At 47.5% G+C, this 20,107-nt stretch overlaps 1 protein-coding gene across 4 annotated transcripts in view; it reads right to left on the reverse strand.

Annotated features, from left to right (window-relative positions):
• Window positions 1-20,107, reverse strand: part of LOC115479511 (collagen alpha-1(XVI) chain-like) — a 136,160-nt gene that overhangs the window by 48,911 nt on the left and 67,142 nt on the right. For all 4 annotated transcript variants that reach the window (XM_030217456.1, XM_030217455.1, XM_030217454.1 and 1 more), the window contains exons 19-32: window positions 19,675-19,770; window positions 19,051-19,089; window positions 17,270-17,314; window positions 11,765-11,800; window positions 11,545-11,667; window positions 11,186-11,221; window positions 9,646-9,681; window positions 8,202-8,303; window positions 6,024-6,068; window positions 5,261-5,296; window positions 4,027-4,062; window positions 2,199-2,333; window positions 1,719-1,754; window positions 848-955 (exon numbers count right to left, since the gene is read on the reverse strand). In XM_030217456.1, coding sequence (XP_030073316.1) covers window positions 848-955; window positions 1,719-1,754; window positions 2,199-2,333; window positions 4,027-4,062; window positions 5,261-5,296; window positions 6,024-6,068; window positions 8,202-8,303; window positions 9,646-9,681; window positions 11,186-11,221; window positions 11,545-11,667; window positions 11,765-11,800; window positions 17,270-17,314; window positions 19,051-19,089; window positions 19,675-19,770 — 909 coding nt within the window. The remainder of the gene's footprint in view (window positions 1-847; window positions 956-1,718; window positions 1,755-2,198; window positions 2,334-4,026; window positions 4,063-5,260; window positions 5,297-6,023; window positions 6,069-8,201; window positions 8,304-9,645; window positions 9,682-11,185; window positions 11,222-11,544; window positions 11,668-11,764; window positions 11,801-17,269; window positions 17,315-19,050; window positions 19,090-19,674; window positions 19,771-20,107) is intronic.

A 20,107-nucleotide genomic window follows, 5' to 3' on the forward strand; every position in this document is an offset into this window, starting at 1 on the left:
CAGATGATCTTTCTGTGCTGGCTCATAAGAGTTTTGATGGTGATGTGAAGGACCCTGTCATATTCTCATAAGCCTGACTTCTACATTCCACCACTGTCCTCAGCGAGGAGGCCTCTGAGGCCGATATTCAAAGCCTCTCCTGCTTGCTTAGATCACCTGTCGCCACCCAACTGCGGATATTCAGCGACAGTAAAGCGGGGAGTTCTGCTAAATATCACATCTGACCAGCCTCCCCCAAAAGTGGGCTGGTCTTGGGCAGGCCAAGGGGTGGCACTGGGGAGGAGCCAAGGCTTATGCGGGAATATTCAGCCGAGGCCTGCATAAGTTAAGCGGGTGAAGTTAGGAAAGCTCAAAAGCCGGGACCTCCATAAAAAAAAAATGTTTTCTTTCCCTCTCCCGCAGCCCCTGACAAAATCCCCCCGGGGCACCCTTCCCCAACACCCCCGTGCCCGGCAGCAGCCCCATCCCACCTCACCACCTCCTAGTCAGGATTAGACCTTTCGCTGGGGCCTACCTGACCTCCCTGGTGGTCCAGCAGGGTGTCGGGGGCAGGAGCGAATTCCCCTCGCTCCTGGTCCTAACAGCAGCTTATTGAAAATATCTGTCGTGACCTCTCGAAGCAGCCATTTTCAGGAACTGAACATAGGGGGATAATTTAGCTGGTTACAAAGCGCCACCAGCTGAATATTGGGGGGGGGGAGGGGGAAGGGGAGTCTGTCTTTAGCACTGAATAAAATGACCCTACGTTCTCACAGTGCTTTACAGTCCCCCGAGACGGAATGAGACCTATGCAAAGAGCTCTGTCAATGAGAGTCAAGCTGTCCATGAAAGTCGTGTACTCACGTACCTTTTCCCCTTTGGGTCCGCTCAGGCCTCTGATGCCAGGTTCCCCGGGAAGGCCTGGTATTCCTGTGGTTCCAGGGGTGCCAGGATCGCCTGTAGTACCAGCATCACCCTAAGGAACAAATGAATGAAACAGAGTCTTCAAACCATTCCCAGCAATCTTCCTGGTGAAATGTCCTCAGATCACTCAGAGGATTAAAAAACACTAATGTCTCAGGCCCCCCCTCCCCCCTCATGTCAGGAATAATTGCATAAAGGGTTTTTTTTTTTGCATGTTAAAAGCTAGTATACATATGAACATATTAAACTGACCCCCCCCCCACCCCCCACATACACACATAGAAGTAAACACAATGACAAGAACGCATGCGGCGGATTCAAGGCCTGGGTCCTGAGTGCAGCGTAGGCAGCTTTGTGATGAACCTGAATTGCTTATACAATACACCAATTACCAGTGATTTGTACAGGATTTGGGTTGGTATTTTACAAGGACACGTGGAGGGGCATAATCGAACGGGGCGCCCAAGTTTTCCTGAGGGCGTCCTCGCAGGAAGTCCCCACGAAGGGGCGGGGTAACCCGTATTATTGAAACAAGATGGGCGTCCATCTTTCGTTTCGATAATACAGTCGGGGACGCCCAAATCTCAACATTTAGGTGGACCTTAGGCCTTTACTTAGCCTCCCAACCCAGGTGGCCTATTTAAAACTACCCTCCTTACGCCAGACAGTCCTCACTGGTGAGGACTTGCCCCCTACTGGGTAACTTCTCTCAATACACGAACTCTGGGGTGCTTCCCCTGAACTCTAGTAGCAAAACCAGTCCACAGTCTCTCGGTGAGCCGAACACCAGTCAGTACACTGGAACCAGGTCTTACCTTCTGACCTTTCACTCCAGGATCTCCAGCTCTGCCCTGAGAGAAAGGAAGGAGGGAGAAAGCAGTTAAACAGAGCAACCTGTTCTCAGCTATAGACCATTGATCTCGCTGGCCATCATAGGTCATTGCCAATGTGCTTCCCGGAGCTGCTCCCATTCTCTCTACCTTAGACATGGGTTTGGAAAAGCTGCTTCAATCTGTCCCTCTCATCACCCCATCCTGCAGCTAAAGGTTTTCCTACATGTGAGCAGAGAAAGGACCTGCCTTGAGGCTGGTCTCTGTATTACTCAGGTCTCAGCATTTCTTTGTCCCTGTCCTAATGTAATCAAATGGGGTTTTTTTTCTGCTTTCATTCTCTGTTTCTTTCTGTCTCCTGGTCCTGGCATTCATTTATTCCTTCCCTGTCTCTCCCCTGCATCTATCTGTGCCCCCACATCTCACAGCACGGACAGCTGTATTGTAGTGATGAACGTCACTCACTGTTTTGCCAGGAAATCCTATCCCGGGGTCTCCAGGTTCACCCTTGTCCCCTGGAGGGCCAGGTGCAGCTATGAATGTCTCTGTTTCGCCAGCTTTGTCTGGTAATGTGGGACAGCCTCCTCCACACGAATCCCCCTGTACACAAAAAAGACAGTCACTTGATTACAGGAGACACAAACTAAGCAACACATTTTCAAACCTGTCTAAGAGGGAGGGAGGTTTTAGAGGTGGGGTCTGTAATTAATCAAGTGCTGCAGTTGGGAGGATAAGAGATTATGGGAGCCGCAGGAGAGGAGGGTCTTTATTTGGCTGAGTCCCTTTTCAGTTGTAGCTCAAGGTGAGTTACATGTAGGGCATTTCCTTGACCCTGAGGCAAAGGAGGGTTCAGTGACTTGCCCATGGTCACAAGGAGAAGCAGTGGGATTTGAACTAGGCTTTGATGGTTGCTTGCTTGATGCTCTACTCTACTCTTTAAATAACAGCTTCAAGGCTAAGGGTATTTTCACTACAACTTCAGGGAAAACTGTAGTTACGATTAACCAGTTAGCCAGGCATCAGACCCAAAACTGACCCCAAAGTGTCTAGAAGAGACAGGCTAAGAAAAGCTGAGAGGCAGTCAGACTGGGGAGAGAACTGATGGGGGGAGCTGATCGGTATTTGTATATTTTATTGGCATTAATAACGCCTTTGAATCAGATTCAAATTGGCTCTTTCCTGGCTTAGCTGAATATGTTCTGAGGACCGATGCTGTCTCATTATTATTTTTTTTAAATTTGGAACTGTTTAATGAGACGCGACTAATGAATTCCTCAGGAAACCTGCTACAGCCAATGAGTTGAGTCCCAAAGCATCTGTCCAGAGCCAATATCAGGAGCTGGCTGGCACTCAGTGGACCGAATGTCAGCAATTGTGAAAGGAAGGCTCACAGGACACCCCTGGACCCTGGTCACTGACTTGCTGTCCTCACAGCAGCGTCCAAGGATGACACTCTTGTTCATCGAGTTGGGCAGTAGTGACATGAGTCTCCGAAGAACATACATTGATGGCTAAAAGCACCACAGATCCCTTCCCGACTCTTCCAGGAGCCTCAGCTTCCAGGGCCACAGTCCCTAGTCACCTGTCTGGAAAATACACCAACAGCTGCCCCTAACAGTCAGCAAAAAAGAGCCTTCCTGTGGGTTAGGTTGGGACTTTGGCTTGGCCAACCAAAACCTCTTCTGAAATTAATCTCCGTTTTAATTCACTGACTCCCTGATATTGAGCCCATAGTGGTCGGCTTGAACACTGGCTGCCACGGGCACAGAAATCCAGGTATTCAGTGGCAGGTACCGAACAGTAGCCGCCACTGAATATCCGCATAAACAGGGAGGTGCCGACACTCTCTCGATAGCAGCAATGTCCTAACTTACCCTAGACAGTTACCCAGGTAATGCACTGAACGTCATCGCTAACCCGATCATTTTAGCTTTACCTAAGCTCCACCCACAGACGCCGACACTATCCTGCTAAACATTCAGCAGCTCTGACCTGCGTAAATGCCTTTGAATTATTCTCTATCTTTTTTAGTTTGTGCCTGAAACTTATCCTCCCCTGCACTGTTTCATCCCTTGGAGAAGGACTCGACCTGCTGGGATCCTTCAATATCAATATCAATTTATTGTTATTATACCACCGTATCCCCTGAAATTACAACAGTAACTCAGAATACGTTTTACATGGAGTTGCACACATTTTACATAAGGCATTTCATCAGTACCGACCGGAACACAAATGGATCGCAAATTCACATTAGCCATTAATTGTTGACAAGGAAGGTTTTCACACTTACTTTCTCTCCTTTAGGCCCAGGAAATCCAATAATGCCCTGCAGAGTGAGAAACAGCAAAGACATGAGACATGCAGTGCCCTTTCTGCTGCTCACCTGTCTGCCCCTTCTCAACAGCGGGACCTGGGGGGTCGTGGTTCATCTTTAGCAACAAAGACCTGTTCAAGGAGAAGCTGGGTGTACAGACTGGCACTTCCTATGCCCGGCCTGCTCAGAAGAAGGCACATACAGGGTGAAGTGAAGCTGACCATGAGGAGAACACAAGCATGATACAGACCAGACCTGCACCCTGGTGGTGGAAGGGGGAGGGGCACATACATGTAATATATTCTGTTTCTGAAAAATCTTAAAACCTATCTGTTCAATGAATATTTCATTTTTTGAGTTGCTTGTATTATTGTTTCATCATGAAAAAGATATTATTGATTTATTTACTTTAGATTTGGCAGTACAGATATTTTGCTTGTGTTTCTGTACACTGCTTTGAACCTTTATGGGGATTTGTTGGTAAATAAATGTCAGATTCGATTCGATTCGATATACCTCTGAACCGTGCCCTGGGGGCTGGAACATGTAGGTATGATACAGACCTGACCTGGATGCCAAAATGGTGTCCTGCACCAATCTTGAGAATAATCGTTATGTGGTGGTGAGTGAGTGTCAGTTTATTGTAAATTTATTCAGGACGATATATCCCAAATTTTATTGTAATTAGTCAAGCTTTGACAGAGTTATGCAGAAAACAAGCTTTGTATAGTTTGTTTTATTTTGAAATACAGTGTTCGCGTTTGTAAAATGCGTTCTGTCGTGTTTTCATCTGCTGCTCTGTCCTATCAGATGTTGGATTTCTGCTGTTTTTGATTCTTTCAGATTGTAAACCTTTTTGACTAAAAAAGCGATATAGCAGAGTCACCCCTACTGTCTGCCCTCAAGCCCATCTCTCTGGGTAAAGCACAACGTGATTGAAATGCTGAGAAACCTTCCCACAGGACAGATTGTGAGAAGTGAAATCCACGAACCCACGTATTAAACCACAAAGGAATGTGAAAGACAGAGAGAGAGTCCAAAATAAAGGAAATTGTACAGTAAAATGGGAGGAGCCGTGAAACAGTGGTAGGTGTCATGTATTCTTAACAAAAAGGTTTTATTCTGGAGTGCCTCATCAGGCATGATCCTGAGAGCCCATTATCTGTCCTGAGAGAGGGTGCTAAGCCCAGCCCTGCCCCCCATTACTTACAGAAGTGCCTGTAGGTCCGGTCTCACCCACACTGCCCTGCAGAACAGAGAGCAGAAAGATATTGTGAGATGTCAGGACATGTGACCAAAGCATATGAGTCCCAAGAATGGTGTCTGGTCATGGTGAGAGGGTCACTTTGCAGAAGAAGACTATACCAAGGCCCATAGTGAGTTTGACCAAATGACCCCTTGTCTCATGTCATAGTTGTGATCACCAGCCTTGTGACTTGCGGTAACCTGCTGGGGCCACTAGGAAGAAATAAGAGCTCAGTGTCCTTCAACATGCTGAGGACAACAGATGGGGTTTAGGGTCCCCTAACATTCTGAGGACAGCACAGACGGAGGGAGCTCAGGATCCCCCAACATAACTTATGGTCTCTGCTAAGTTGGCTAAGTCCCATCCCAATACATTCCCACCCTCCGGAGCTGCTGGTTCAGAAAATTAGTGATATGCAACATTTTCCCATTGCTTTCTGTTTCCTGAAGAAAATCTGGGAAATAATTCTTTTCTTGTTTTCATAGAGGATGGAATGGTGGCCACACTGCAGCATAAGACTCCCCCCCCCCCCCTCCCCATCAGGAAATATTGATTTAAGAGGGCGATGGGCATTACAGAAAGAGTTAATTAACTTTAGTACATGTCAGGCTTCTACTGATAAGCTCCATCTCTCTGTAACCCCAATCTAGAAAAAGAAATTTAAAAAAATCAATCCTGAGCAGAAAGGCCAGGAAAAGACACCAGGGCTTCTGCATCTGACACTCGCCTTCTCCCCCTTGGGTCCTGTCTCTCCAGGAAGTCCAGCTCTGCCCTGTAAAATCATTAAAATGCACCAGTTACACACAAACATCCATTGGGATGGAGATCGATAGAGACAAAGCAGCGAACAGAGGAGCTGAAATATCCCCAAAGCAAAATCACAGCAAACTACAGGCAGCAAATCGGAAATATTCAGGCAATAGTGGTCAGTGATTGCTTAAATGCTGTCACCAGCTGAATTAGACCCGGCTACCTAGTGCCGGCTCCCTCTGGAATATCCGGGCAGTCGTCAGCCTGCCGGGAGTTACCTGGATTAACCGATATTCAGCCTTTTTGCTGTGCTAAGTTACCTGGATCGTTATCCGGATACCTCTGCTGAATATTGGTGGTGTCTGGGTAACAACCAGCTCCGCCCTGACTCCACATCCAAACCACCCCATCACTGACCAGATAAGTGCCACAGCAGCCGGACAGGATATTCTCTGGCATTATCTGGTTAGGTGCTGTTGAAGGTCATGTGGGGAGAGCTCTGGTTAACTGGAAGGTGTCTCTCCTACCTAGTTAACTAGTGCTGAAATTGGACTCCTAAGGATTTATGTAGATGTTTCTGAGGAGAAGAGGGAGTACCAGGGGACTGGAGGGCTCAGGGGATGGACACAGGGGTACAGAGCCTGTCACCTCTAGGATTGGAGAACAGGGGATGGACACAGGGATACTGAGCCTGTCACCTCTAGGATTGGAGGACAGGGGATGGACACAGGGGTACAGAGCCTGTTACCTCTAGGACTGGAGGGCTCAGGGGATGGACACAGGGACACACAGTCTGTTACCTCTAGGACTGGAGAGCTCAGGGGATGGACACAGGGGTACAGAGCCTGTTACCTCTAGGACTGGAGGGCTCAGGGGATGGACACAGGGACACACAGTCTGTTACCTCTAGGACTGGAGGGCTCAGGGGATGGACACAGGGGTACAGAGCCTGTTACCTCTAGGACTGGAGGGCTCAGGGGATGGACACAGGGGTACAGAGCCTGTTACCTCTAGGACTGGAGGGCTCAGGGGATGGACACAGGGGTACAGAGCCTGTCACCTCTAGGATTGGAGAACAGGGGATGGACACAGGGATACTGAGCCTGTCACCTCTAGGATTGGAGGACAGGGGATGGACACAGGGGTACAGAGCCTGTTACCTCTAGGACTGGAGGGCTCAGGGGATGGACACAGGAGTACAGAGCCTGTTACCTCTAGGACTGGAGGGCTCAAGGGATGGACACAGGGACACACAGTCTGTTACCTCTAGGACTGGAGGGCTCAGGGGATGGACACAGGGACACAAAGTCTGTTACCTCTAGGACTGGAGAGCTCAGGGGATGGACACAGGGGTACAGAGCCTGTTACCTCTAGGACTGGAGGGCTCAGGGGATGGACACAGAGGTACAGAGCCTGTTACCTCTAGGACTGGAGGGCTCAGGGGATGGACACAGGGACACACAGTCTGTTACCTCTAGGACTGGAGGGCTCAGGGGATGGACACAGGGACACACAGTCTGTTACCTCTAGGACTGGAGAGCTCAGGGGATGGACACAGGGGTACAGAGCCTGTTACCTCTAGGACTGGAGGGCTCAGGGGATGGACACAGGGACACACAGTCTGTTACCTCTAGGACTGAAGGGCTCAGGGGATGGACACAGGGACACAAAGTCTGTTACCTCTAGGACTGGAGAGCTCAGGGGATGGACACAGGGGTACAGAGCCTGTTACCTCTAGGACTGGAGGGCTCAGGGGATGGACACAGAGGTACAGAGCCTGTTACCTCTAGGACTGGAGGGCTCAGGGGATGGACACAGGGACACACAGTCTGTTACCTCTAGGACTGGAGGGCTCAGGGGATGGACACAGGGACACACAGTCTGTTACCTCTAGGACTGGAGAGCTCAGGGGATGGACACAGGGGTACAGAGCCTGTTACCTCTAGGACTGGAGGGCTCAGGGGATGGACACAGGGACACACAGTCTGTTACCTCTAGGACTGAAGGGCTCAGGGGATGGACACGGAGCCTGTTACATCTAGGAAAGGAATGCCTTAGGATCTGGAATCTGCTTTATATAACTCCCTTAAGAAAATATTTTATGTAAGTATTCTTGGCCTTCATTAAAGATACTGCGAAGCAGTGCACAACTCACAGGAATTCCAGGGTATCCCTGCCCGGGCTCCCCTTTCTCTGGCAGTTTCTGGAGTGAAGCCAGTGCTGGTGAGATTGATGGGCAGCTTGCGCAGGGCTCCCCCTGGAGGAAAGTGAGAAAAAGAACAGCAAATGAACAAGAGAAGAACCAGCACAATCCTAATGCCAACACCCTAAGCCAGTGGCATAGACCCACCCAGCAGCAATGCGCCTCTGCAGGGGCGGACTGACTGATCTGGACCCTTGGGCAAAAAGGGCCATGGCCCCTAACCACCTATCAAAAGTGATTACATTTGACAGACGTTAGGACACAGTGGACCCTCTACTACTGTGGGCTTTGGGCACTGCCCTATTGACCCAATGGTCATAAGTACATAAGTATTGCCACACTGGGACAGACCAAAGGTCCATCAAGCCCACGATCCTGTTTCCAACAGTGACCATCTTTGACTCTTCTCTCTCCTTCTCTGCTCACATCCAGCAGACCGCCAAGACCTGTCGTTTCTTTCTTTACAACATCCATAAAATCCGCCCCTTTCTTTCCGAGCACTCTACCAAAACCCTCATCCACACCCTTGTCACCTCTCGTTTAGACTACTGCAATCTGCTTCTTGCTGGCCTCCCACTTAGTCACCTCTCCCCTCTCCAATCGGTTCAAAACTCTGCTGCCCGTCTCGTCTTCCGCCAGGGTCGCTTTACTCATACTACCCCTCTCCTCAAGTCGCTTCACTGGCTCCCTATCCGTTTCCGCATCCTGTTCAAACTTCTTCTACTAACCTATAAATGTACTCACTCTGCTGCTCCCCAGTATCTCTCCACACTTGTCCTTCCCTACACCCCTTCCCGTGCACTCCGCTCCATGGATAAATCCTTCTTATCTGTTCCCTTCTCCACTACTGCCAACTCCAGACTTCGCGCCTTCTGTCTCGCTGCACCCTACGCCTGGAATAAACTTCCTGAGCCCCTACGTCTTGCCCCATCCTTGGCCACCTTTAAATCTAGACTGAAAGCCCACCTCTTTAACATTGCTTTTGACTCGTAACCACTCGCCTCCACCTACCCTCCTCCTTCCTGTACACAATAATTGATTTGATTTGCTTACTTTATTTTTTGTCTATTAGATTGTAAGCTCTTTGAGCAGGGACTGTCTTTCTTCTATGTTTGTGCAGCGCTGCGTACGCCTTGTAGCGCTATAGAAATGCTAAATAGTAGTAGTAGTAGTAATAGTGGGGGGGGGGGGGGGGGGGGAGGATGTCCTTGTGTCCACCAATTGTGGAGTCAAGTCCACCCAAAATTGGATGTCTGGCCACACCACTGCCCTAAGCATAGGAGATGAGGCACATGGGGAGTGGGGAGAGGAGGTTTGAACTGGGGACAATCTTTGTGTCATTAAGCACAAGATTATTTCCCACAATTCTGTTTTGTCCTTACAAAGTTCTCCTTACCTTTTCCCCTTTGGTTCCATCCACACCAGGAGTTCCCTGGAAAAAAAAAAAAACCCAGACCCTTGTTAATGTGGCAGAATGAACCTTCTCGATATCAAAGCTGCTTCTCTTGTCCAGCTCCTTCTCTTCAGCTCAAAATGCAACAGCAAAACTCCACAAGGTCACAAGAAGCTTTTGGATCAGACAGGCGCTCTCACAGCCACAGAGACGAGAAATGGAAGAGTGAACTTCTGCAAGACACAGTCACATGGCCAAGGGTTCCATGACTCCATTTCCCCCTGCAAACAGATACTTATCTGCTGGCCCTCAGTGAATTAGTTAAAATCACACTCGTACAATAATTCTGCGCGGGGGTTTAAGAGAGAAAGGAGACAGGAGCTACGTAAAACTCTCCTCATAATCACATCACAAGCTGCAACATTAAATATTTGGGGGTAGAGAGGCCCCCGCCTCCTTAAACCCCACTCAGCAGGCCATCCCTGGACATTCAGAGGTACCGAATATCCCTTCTGACCAGTGCAGCCAGGGCATTCCATGGGCAGAATCGAAGAAGAGCCAGCAGTTAAGCAGGTACCAGCCGTATTCAGTTCCTGCCTAGCTAACCAGGCAGATACGACCACACCAAAGGCAGACATATACGCGGGTGCCAGCACTGAATGTCAGACAGCTGCATAACTTCCGGGTCACTGAATGTCAGGCAGCACCTGCATAACAAGGAGGTTTAATGACAGGAGCCAGTTTGACATCAAACAGCTGATGCGACCCCTCCCGCACAGCCGCCATATTGGCCAGAACAAAACAATTGCTATTGAAAACAACAGCAAACTTGTAAGGTTTTATTAAACTTCCTAGGTTTTACATTCCCTCTGTTAGGAAAGGATCGGGGGGGGGGGGGGGGGAAGGATCAGTGCTGCGTGATAGGCCTATATTGTTTCTTATGATGACAATAAAGATATTTCTATATAAAAAGAAACAATAAAGGCCTATCGCAATACAGCATTACAAATAACAAAGCAAGCTCTGGAGCATTGACAAATACATTTTAAATATAACCCTCCCCCCCCTTCACAGACCCCCTCGAAAACTCCCCAACCACCCCAACCCCCCCCCCCCCCCCCCCCCCCGATCTCCTCCTAACAGAGAGATTGCTATTGTTTTCAATGGCGTTTGCTATTGTTTTGGACAAAGCAAGATGGCTGCTCCTGGAGAAACTGGCTTCAACTTTTTGACATCATGCCATCTCCTGTTAATCCAACCTTCTTGTTAGACAGCACCTGCATAACTTCCTGGCCAGCCAATGACCCGGATGTGCAGTGCTGATGCCCAAGACAGGGTCCCAGCACTGAACATTTGGGTTCAATTTAGCCCATGGCGATCAGTGATATTAAAACTGCTAATCACTGCCAGCTAAATATCGGGGGGGGGAGAAGTGTCTGTCTCTGTTAGGGAGTCAAGAACACCTCCCAGGCCTGACCATGTCTCACATCATCCTGAGTCTGTTCCTGATGGGTAATCTGAAAAGATGAAGTGAAGATTGTACCTGATCTCCTTTGGGACCCGGTGAGCCAATTTCATCCTAGAAACAAGAATATGATAAAATATAAATGAAGGAAGCATGTGAGCAGCGCCGCCCTGCTGTACAGACCCAGCGGGAGCAGGACAGTACAGCCGCTTTGCTCTAGTGACCCACAATGTCTATTAGGACATGCAAGTTCAGTATTTGAAGACGACAAGATGAATTTAGAGTCAGAAATTAAGATAAGATCTGCAGGTTTCAGAAATCGATTCTCTGCTTCAGTTTCAAACAGCACAAGAAATACAAGGGAAAGGTCAATGATTATGAAGGAGGCTGGTAACAGCATCTCTGAGAAGCCCTGGAGCTGTTTCTCATACACTGACCGGTATTCCAGGTTCTCTGAAGCCTGGGAGGCTTTGATCCCCTTTGAGTCCAGCTTTTCCTATTTGACTGATTGCTTTCATGACCTCCTCAGGAATTGTAGGACAAACCTCACACGGGTCTCCCTGTAAGAAGAGACACCCATGAGACAGGCACATTAAGGCAGGGGCGAGAGGATATTGAACAGGACAGCAAAGGCAGGGCCTTTGCACCTCCTCTTACCTTCACCCCTTTCAGACCAGGGACTCCCGGTCGACCCTTAAGGATAAAAGAAAAGAGAAATCATTCTTTTCAATTCAAACATTCAAAAAGAGTGGAAGATGTGAGAGGGAGGCAGGAGACCTCAGTATCCTGAAGAAGAGACTGTCCTACAGCACCGGCCAGTTCCCCAAAGCACTGAAGACACAAGGTTTACTTTAGTTTATTAATAACTACTATAAAAGGCCTGTTTCGATAGGCAATGAAACGGGTGCTAGCAAGGTAATCCCCCCTCCCTCCCTTCCTTCCTCCAGACCCCCTCCCTTGTTCCAGACCCCCCTCCCTCCCTCCTTCCCTTCCGAGTTCCAGACCCCCTCCCTCCGTCCCTCCCTCCCTTTCAAGTTCCAGACCCCCCTCCCTCCCGAGTTCCAGACCCCCCTCCCCAGACCCCTCCCTCCCTTCCTTCCTTTCCTTCCGTCTGAGTTCCAGATCCCCCTCTCTCCCTCCCTTCTGAGTTCCAGACCCCCCTCCCTCCCTCCCTCTTGGCAGGGGTGCCCAGGGGTCAGTCAGTTACGCAGAGGGGAGTGTTGAAATCGGAGGGAGGGGGGAGTCTGGAACTCGGTGGGAGGAGCATGAGGAGGCCTTGAACGGGATGGGAGGGAGGGAGTGACGTGTGTGTGTGGGGTGCTTTGGTGATGCGCCGGGGGGGGGGGGAGGTTCTGTGTTGCCCTGCTCCCTGTCACTTACTCAGAAGTGGCAGGGAGCGGCGCACTGACAGCTGATTCCAAGGCAGGGGGAGGAGTAGGGAAACACGCGGAGCATGTTTCTTGCTTGGAATCAGCTGTCAGTGACGTTACTGACATCAGTGTGTTCTTAGCTGCCTAGCAGACCACCTCCGAGGGATCCACAGTCCCAGGCAGGTTAGAACGTTGGAGGTGAGAATTATTATATAGGATAATATTCTGCATAATTAACTATCTGGATAACAAAACTCACATATATAATCATAAATCACATCCACAGAAACTATTCACCTTACACATAAAAATGAAACTATTTCTTAACAGACCTTTTGCTATTTGACTTATCTGTTCAACAAGCTGAAAAGACTTTACAAAGATCAACTGTAAAATGATTCACAAGATAAATATGTCTTCAAACATTTTTTTTTAATTGTGTTGTATCATTTATTTTCCTAATTTGCACAGGTAACTAATTCCACAAAATTGGGCCCGTAATAGAAAAAGTCCTTTGCCTGGTCTTTTCAAAACGCATCTCTCTCAAAGCTGGAATAGTTAACTGGCAAAGTACCTGCAGACCTCAGGGTCCTATTAGGCTGATAGATCTTAGGAAACTGTCCCCAAATAAAAACCAGAATCTTGTTTCAAAGCCTTATGAATTAAAAGCACAATCTTAAAATGGATTCTTTTTCCATAGGCAGCCAATGAAAATCCTTCAATACCAGAGTAATATGCTGAAAGTGGCCAGAAATAAGTCATGTCGCTGTATTCTGAATAATCTACTGGCTTAATACTGGTTTTAGGTAAACCCAGATATAAGGCATTGCAGTAATCCAGGCCGCTCATAACCAAACTCCAAATCATCAATTTAAAATCTTCTATTGAGTTACAACCCTTCAATCTACTCAACATTCTTAATTTAAAAAATGGGCACTAACTACTTTTCTAAAATGTGATTTGAAATTTAAGTGACCATCTAAAGTAAGACCTAAATTGTGAACCTGTTTGGCCAAACAAACTTCATTATCACAGAGCTTAATTGTATCTGTTCTCCGTAAACCTCTCCAATAAGCATCATTTCTGTCTTATCCACATTCAAGGCTAACTTATTATATGCTAACCGTTTTGCTATAACAGTGAAAATTGATTGCAATCGAACAACTGCGTCTTCCATAGATGAATCAAAGGAGAAAAAAACTGGATACCATCTGCATTATCTACTATAATAAAACTCACCCTCAACGTTCTGAGGACACTGACGTCAGTGAAGCCAAGCCCTGACTTCCTTCAAAAAGGTTCGAAGGTTTGTGGTGGTGAAAGCCACCAAAATCGCTCCGGGCCCCGCCCTCGAGGGCGGAGCAATGGCAGAACAACGAAGGGGTTGGCAGGGAGGGAGGCAGGGAGGCGTGGGGGGGGGTGGGAAATCGCTCTGGGCCCCGCCCTCGAGGGCGGAGCAATGGCAGAACAACGAAGGGGTTGGTAGGGAGGGAGGCGTGGGGGGGTGGGAAATCGCTCTGGGGCCCCGCCCTCGAGGGCGGAGCAATGGCAGAACAACGAAGGGGTTGGTAGGGAGGGAGGCGGGGGTGGGAAATCGCTTCGGGCCCCACCCTTGCATCAAACGTCATGACGGGGGTGGAGCAATGGAAGAATAACGAAGGGGTTGGCCAGGGAGGGAGGGGGGGGTGTTGGCGACGAACACCTTGCTAGCGCCCGTTTCATTTGATCTGAAACGGGCCTCTTTTACTAGTATTCTATAATGCTGCCTGATTTGCCAGCTTTCCTAATTTCTGTAAACATTTCTTATCTCTCTGTATGTTCTGTTATAATATTTACACAGTGAGTCATATCACAATAGGTTAATATATCATATTATTTTAATTCATTCTATGATTTTGTAAATGGTGTTATTAATGTGCATATGATTGTACATAATGGTTCATCCAAGTTTATTTTAGTTATTTCATTTTATTTTTAACACTTTGGGTTATCACTGACAAGATCTCGATCCTCATAGATTTATTTTTAATATTGTATTTTATATCTGATTATTTTTATGTTTTTGCATTTTAATTGTTTATTACTTTATGATATGGATGTTAATTTTTGTGAAATGTGTATTTATAATTATCTTTGTGTTTTTATGTTAGACCCCTGAGGCAGGCGCTTGTGCGCCAAAACACGGTCCGTGTCGGGTCTTTTTCACAATAAAAGGACTGCCATTGTCTCGTTCTTGAAGGCCCAGTGTTGCTTTTTCTTGTCTATATTGTATACTTGTAAGCTGTATTACCCTCTCTTTTGTGATTACTTATATCTACAAGGATAGAAATATGCTCATATTAGCCCTCTCCTCAAGTCACTTCACTGGCTCCCTATCCGTTTTCGCATACAGTTCAAACTCCTCTTATTGACCTATAAGTGCATTCACTCTGCAGCTCCTCAGTACCTCTCCACTCTCATCTCTCCCTACATTCCTCCCAGGGAACTCCGTTCACTGGGTAAATCTCTCTTATCTACACCCTTCTCCTCCACTGCTAACTCCAGACTCCATTCCTTTTATCTTGCTGCGCCATGTGCCTGGGATAGGCTTCCTGAGCTGGTACGTCAAGCTCCATCTCTGGCCGTCTTCAAATCTAAGCTAAAAGCCCACCTTTTTGATGCTACTTTTAACTCCTAACCCTTATTCACTTGTTCAGTACCCTTATTTTATCATCCTCACTTTAATATTCCCTTATCTCTTGTTTGTCCTGTTTGTCTGTCCTAATCAGACTGTAAGCTCTGTCGAGCAGGGACTGTCTCTTCATGTTCAAGTGTACAGCGCTGCTTACGTCTAGTAGCACTATAGAAATGATAAGTAGTAGTAGTAGTAGTGCTTGGGATTCCGGAATCTTGATACACTTTGGGATTCCGGAATCTTGCCACTCTTTGTCCTTATCCCTTATTTGTCCTGTTTGTCCTAATTAGATTGTAAGCTCTGTGAAGCAGGGACTGTCTCTTCATGTTCAAGTGTATAGAATGTTTGTACGTTTGGGAAGCTTGCCAGGTGCCCTTGGCCTGGATTGGCCGCTGTCGTGGACAGGATGCTGGGCTCGATGGACCCTTGGTTTTTTCCCAGTGTGGCATTACTTATGTACTTATGTCCTCTACTTGGCTCACTTTTATTACATAGAGCAGTGATTTAACCTATTGTGATGTCATAGTGGCTCATTCCACCAATAAGAGCCAACCTCTTTAGTGATGTCACAATGGCTTGATTGTATAGAATGTTTGTACGTTTGGGAAGCTTGCCAGGTGCCCTTGGCCTGGATTGGCCGCTGTCATGGACAGGATGCTGGGCTCGATGGACCCTTGGTCTTTTCCCAATGTGGTATTACTTATGTACTTATGTACTTATGCTTTAGAAATTATAAGTAGAAGTAGTAGTAGTAGATTCCACGCTGCTGTTTCATGTAGAGTATTTATTTTGTTTGACTCAATTCCCTCTTTAACATACCCCTCCTCCCCTCCAATTTGATCCACTCTATCACTGCGATAGAATTTATACCCTGATAACACAGCGTCCCATTGATTGTCCTCCTTCCACCAGGTCTCTGGGATGCCTATTATATCTACCTCTTCATTTAGTGCTATACAATCCAACTCTCCCATCTTATTTTTTAGGCTTCTAGCATTTTTATAGTTGTTTTTTCCTTTGCATCTACAAACTGCTTTGAAGTTGACGGTGATAATTTTCATCCTTTATTCTGTTCTCTTATTAAACTCTCCTGGTTTTCTTTAACCATCATTGAAGCCTCTCTATTGGGATTCCCTAAATGTCCTGTTTCAATAATATCCTTTGAGGATACTCCACATCGAACCATGTGCTTGTGGGCAACTGCTGGCTTCCCCCACCCCATATCCCTCCCCCCCCCCCCCCCTAATATTACAAAACTGTAATAGACAGATGGAAAATAAAACTGTAGAAAGTGACAAACCCTGCAGCATTTCTGTTGTTAACTCTCTCTTTTCTGAAAGTTGGTCCCCAATTAGCATCTCCAGTTTTCGATTACTCGGAAAAGAGGCAAACCTAGTAAGGACAGATCCTGTAATACCACAAGCTCTGAATCTATTTATCAAGAAAGCATAATTCACTGCGTCAAAAGCTACCGACAGATCTAACACAACAAGAAAATATCCAGAATTCACAAGAGATATTTAAAAGAGCCCAAGTGCCACAAGACATGGAGGAGAGGGTATCTCTGTACCATGAGATGTGGGGGAGAGGGTCTCTCTGGGACGGGGGTGTTTTCTTGGCCAGAAAAGTTTATGTGCTTCCCCTCTCCCTACATTGTTTCAGTACCCCTTAAAAATCCAAGCTTTGTACAAATGTTATCACGTGTTAGCAACCACATGCTACACCCAACACACATGAACACAACACCTACTCCAATGACTGAAATGGCTGCAAGAGACCCATTCTGCAGTCACAGCTCAGATGTCCCTAGTGGCCAAAACATAGCACTACAGTTACAGAAGTCCAAATCTGCTGACAGCAACAGTCTCTGGGGCACCAGGTCCATTCCCAACACTACAGAGAGACATCCCATCCTACCATGCTCTGCTACTGTGGAGAGTGCACCCAGTGAGCAGACACAAAGACCTGGTACCCAATTACAGCTGAAAATAGTCCCTGAGGTTCTGCACCCAAGGAAAGATGCCGCTCCCATAAAGACACTAAAGATGGCACCAGCATCCACAGAGAACTGGGGACTCCTTCCCTCTCAGCAGCTCACAGGGTCCTGAAAACACTTACGGGTTTCCCGATGGGACCCTCAGGTCCAGGTGTTCCAGGGAATCCCTAGAAGCCAAACAGAAAAGGCAGAAGACATGTTAATATCTGGAGCCTGCACGATATAAGCTGCCAGTCTTGGTCCTGCTGTGCCTTTCCTATGCATAGGTGTGCATGTGAATGTGAGGGAGTGTGAATCCTTTGTTCCTACGATACCTGTCCTGTGCGTGGGTGTGGGTGTGTGAATATGAGGGAGTGTGAATCCTCTGTTCCTACCATACCTGTCCTGTGTGTGTGTGTGTGGGTGTGGGTGTGTGTGTGTGAATGTGAGAGAGTGTGAATCCTCTGTTCCTACCATACCTGTCTTGTGTGTGTGTGTGTGAATGTGAGGGAGTGTGAATCCTCTGTTCCTACGATACCTGTCCTGTGCATGGGTGTGTGTGTGTGAATGTGAGGGAGTGTAAATCCTCTGTTCCTACCATACCTGTCCTCTGTGTGTGTGTGTGTGTGTGTGTGTGTGTGTGTGTGTGTGTGTGTGCATGTGAATGTGAATGTGAGGGAGTGTGAATCCTCTGTTCCTACCATACCTGTCCTGTGCGTGGGTGTGTGTGTGTGTGTGTGTGAATGTGAGGGAGTGTGAATCCTCTGTTCCTACAATACCTGTCCTGTGTGTGTGTGTGTGTGTGTGCATGTGAATGTGAGGGAGTGTGAATCCTCTGTTCCTATCATACCTGTCCTGTGTGTGGGCGTGCGTGTGAATGTGAGGGAGTGTGAATCCTCTGTTCCTACCATACCTGTCCTGTGCGTGGATGTGAATGTGGGGGATTGTGAATCCTCTGTTCCTACCATACCTGTCCTGTGTGTGTGTGTGTGTGTGTGCATGTGAATGTGAGGGAGTGTGAATCCTCTGTTCCTACCATACCTGTCCTGTGTGTGGGTGTGTGTGTGTGAATATGAGGGAGTGTGAATCCTCTGTTCCTACCATACCTGTCCTGTGCGTGGGTGTGTGTGTGTGTGTGTGTGAATGTGAGGGAGTGTGAATCCTCTGTTCCTACAATACCTGTCCTGTGTGTGTGTGTGCATGTGAATGTGAGGGAGTGTGAATCCTCTGTTCCTATCATACCTGTCCTGTGTGTGGGCGTGCGTGTGAATGTGAGGGAGTGTGAATCCTCTGTTCCTACCATACCTGTCCTGTGCGTGGATGTGAATGTGGGGGATTGTGAATCCTCTGTTCCTACCATACCTGTCCTGTGTGTGTGTGTGTGTGTGTGTGTGTGTGTGCATGTGAATGTGAGGGAGTGTGAATCCTCTGTTCCTACCATACCTGTCCTGTGTGTGGGTGTGTGTGTGTGAATATGAGGGAGTGTGAATCCTCTGTTCCTACCATACCTGTCCTGTGCGTGGGTGTGTGTGTGTGTGTGTGTGAATGTGAGGGAGTGTGAATCCTCTGTTCCTACAATACCTGTCCTGTGTGTGTGTGTGTGTGTGTGCATGTGAATGTGAGGGAGTGTGAATCCTCTGTTCCTATCATACCTGTCCTGTGTGTGGGCGTGCGTGTGAATGTGAGGGAGTGTGAATCCTCTGTTCCTACCATACCTGTCCTGTGTGTGTGTGTGTGTGTGTGTGTGTGTGCATGTGAATGTGGGGGATTGTGAATCCTCTGTTCCTGCTGCAAGCAGCGACTGGACTCCATCTTTCAACATGAATGCACAGACTGAACTAAAGTATTTCATGTGACAGTGAAAATTTGTTTTGGAGAGTGATTAGTTATGTGTTGCTGGAGTGTTACTAATGAGTTAGCTTACTTTTTCTCCTTCTGGACCAGGAGGGCCACCAGGGTTACCCTAAAAAACAGATAAATAGCACCATTCAGCCACCCTGAAGACAGACATATGAGGGCAAAGATCCTTTCATCTGTCCCGGATTAAAACAGTTACCCTGGACAAAGCAGCAAAGAGACTGTTACATCTACACCAGGAGCACGGTGACAATTCTTACAGCCAGCCCAAATACACAGTGAAGATGATTAACGCTCTTAGTCAGACACCGTCTCCCCGATATTCACCACTATTTAAGTAGCACTTAAGCAGCGTTTATCTCCCGGTCAGCGCTTACCGGATAACCAATTATAATGCACGATATAACCGGCTATCTGCTAATATTCAGCACCTCACCAGCTACGTTTGGCAGCCAAATCGGGCCACCGAAATAGCAGGCGTATCTTTGACCGCTTTAAGCTTAACTGGCCGGCGCTGAATATTGGCTTGGCCAGTTAAGTTTAAACCAGCCAAAATTAAACCGGATATTCAACGCCGGTGACCGAAAACCACCCGGCACTGAATATCCAGCCTCCCTGCTGACCACGGGAGTTATTTCAATATCAGCCCCGCCTGTGGCAGGAAGTCAGGTGAGTTTAATTCAGCTCTTACCGGCTTTCCTGGGATTCCAATTCCTGGGAGCCCTGGCAATCCAGGGGGTCCAGGGTCTCCTGCTAGACCCTCAGGTCCAACAAAACCCGGGTCCCCCTAAAAGAAAACAGAAAACCTGGGGGTCAATATTTAGTGGAGAACCCAGCACGTAAAGGTATCCAGATTTCTTCAATTTCATACATTAAGCAGGGGGGAGGGGTAATTATTAACGTGCGTTATTTGCTCCTTAATGCATGTTAAAGGACAATAGCATGAATTATATCCCCATAACACATGTTAAAATAAGTTACCACATTCAGAGCAATGCAAATGCATGTAAAACATCTCATTACTATGTAAATCAAACAACGCAGTTTGTGATGAACACAGAAAGCCACGTTACTCCTGGAAAAATACTGCCAGTAAAAAAGAGGGGAGAAGCTTCTTAAAGGGG

Source organism: Microcaecilia unicolor, chromosome 11 (genome assembly GCF_901765095.1).
Source record: "Microcaecilia unicolor chromosome 11, aMicUni1.1, whole genome shotgun sequence".
Taxonomy (NCBI): Eukaryota; Metazoa; Chordata; class Amphibia; order Gymnophiona; family Siphonopidae; genus Microcaecilia; species Microcaecilia unicolor.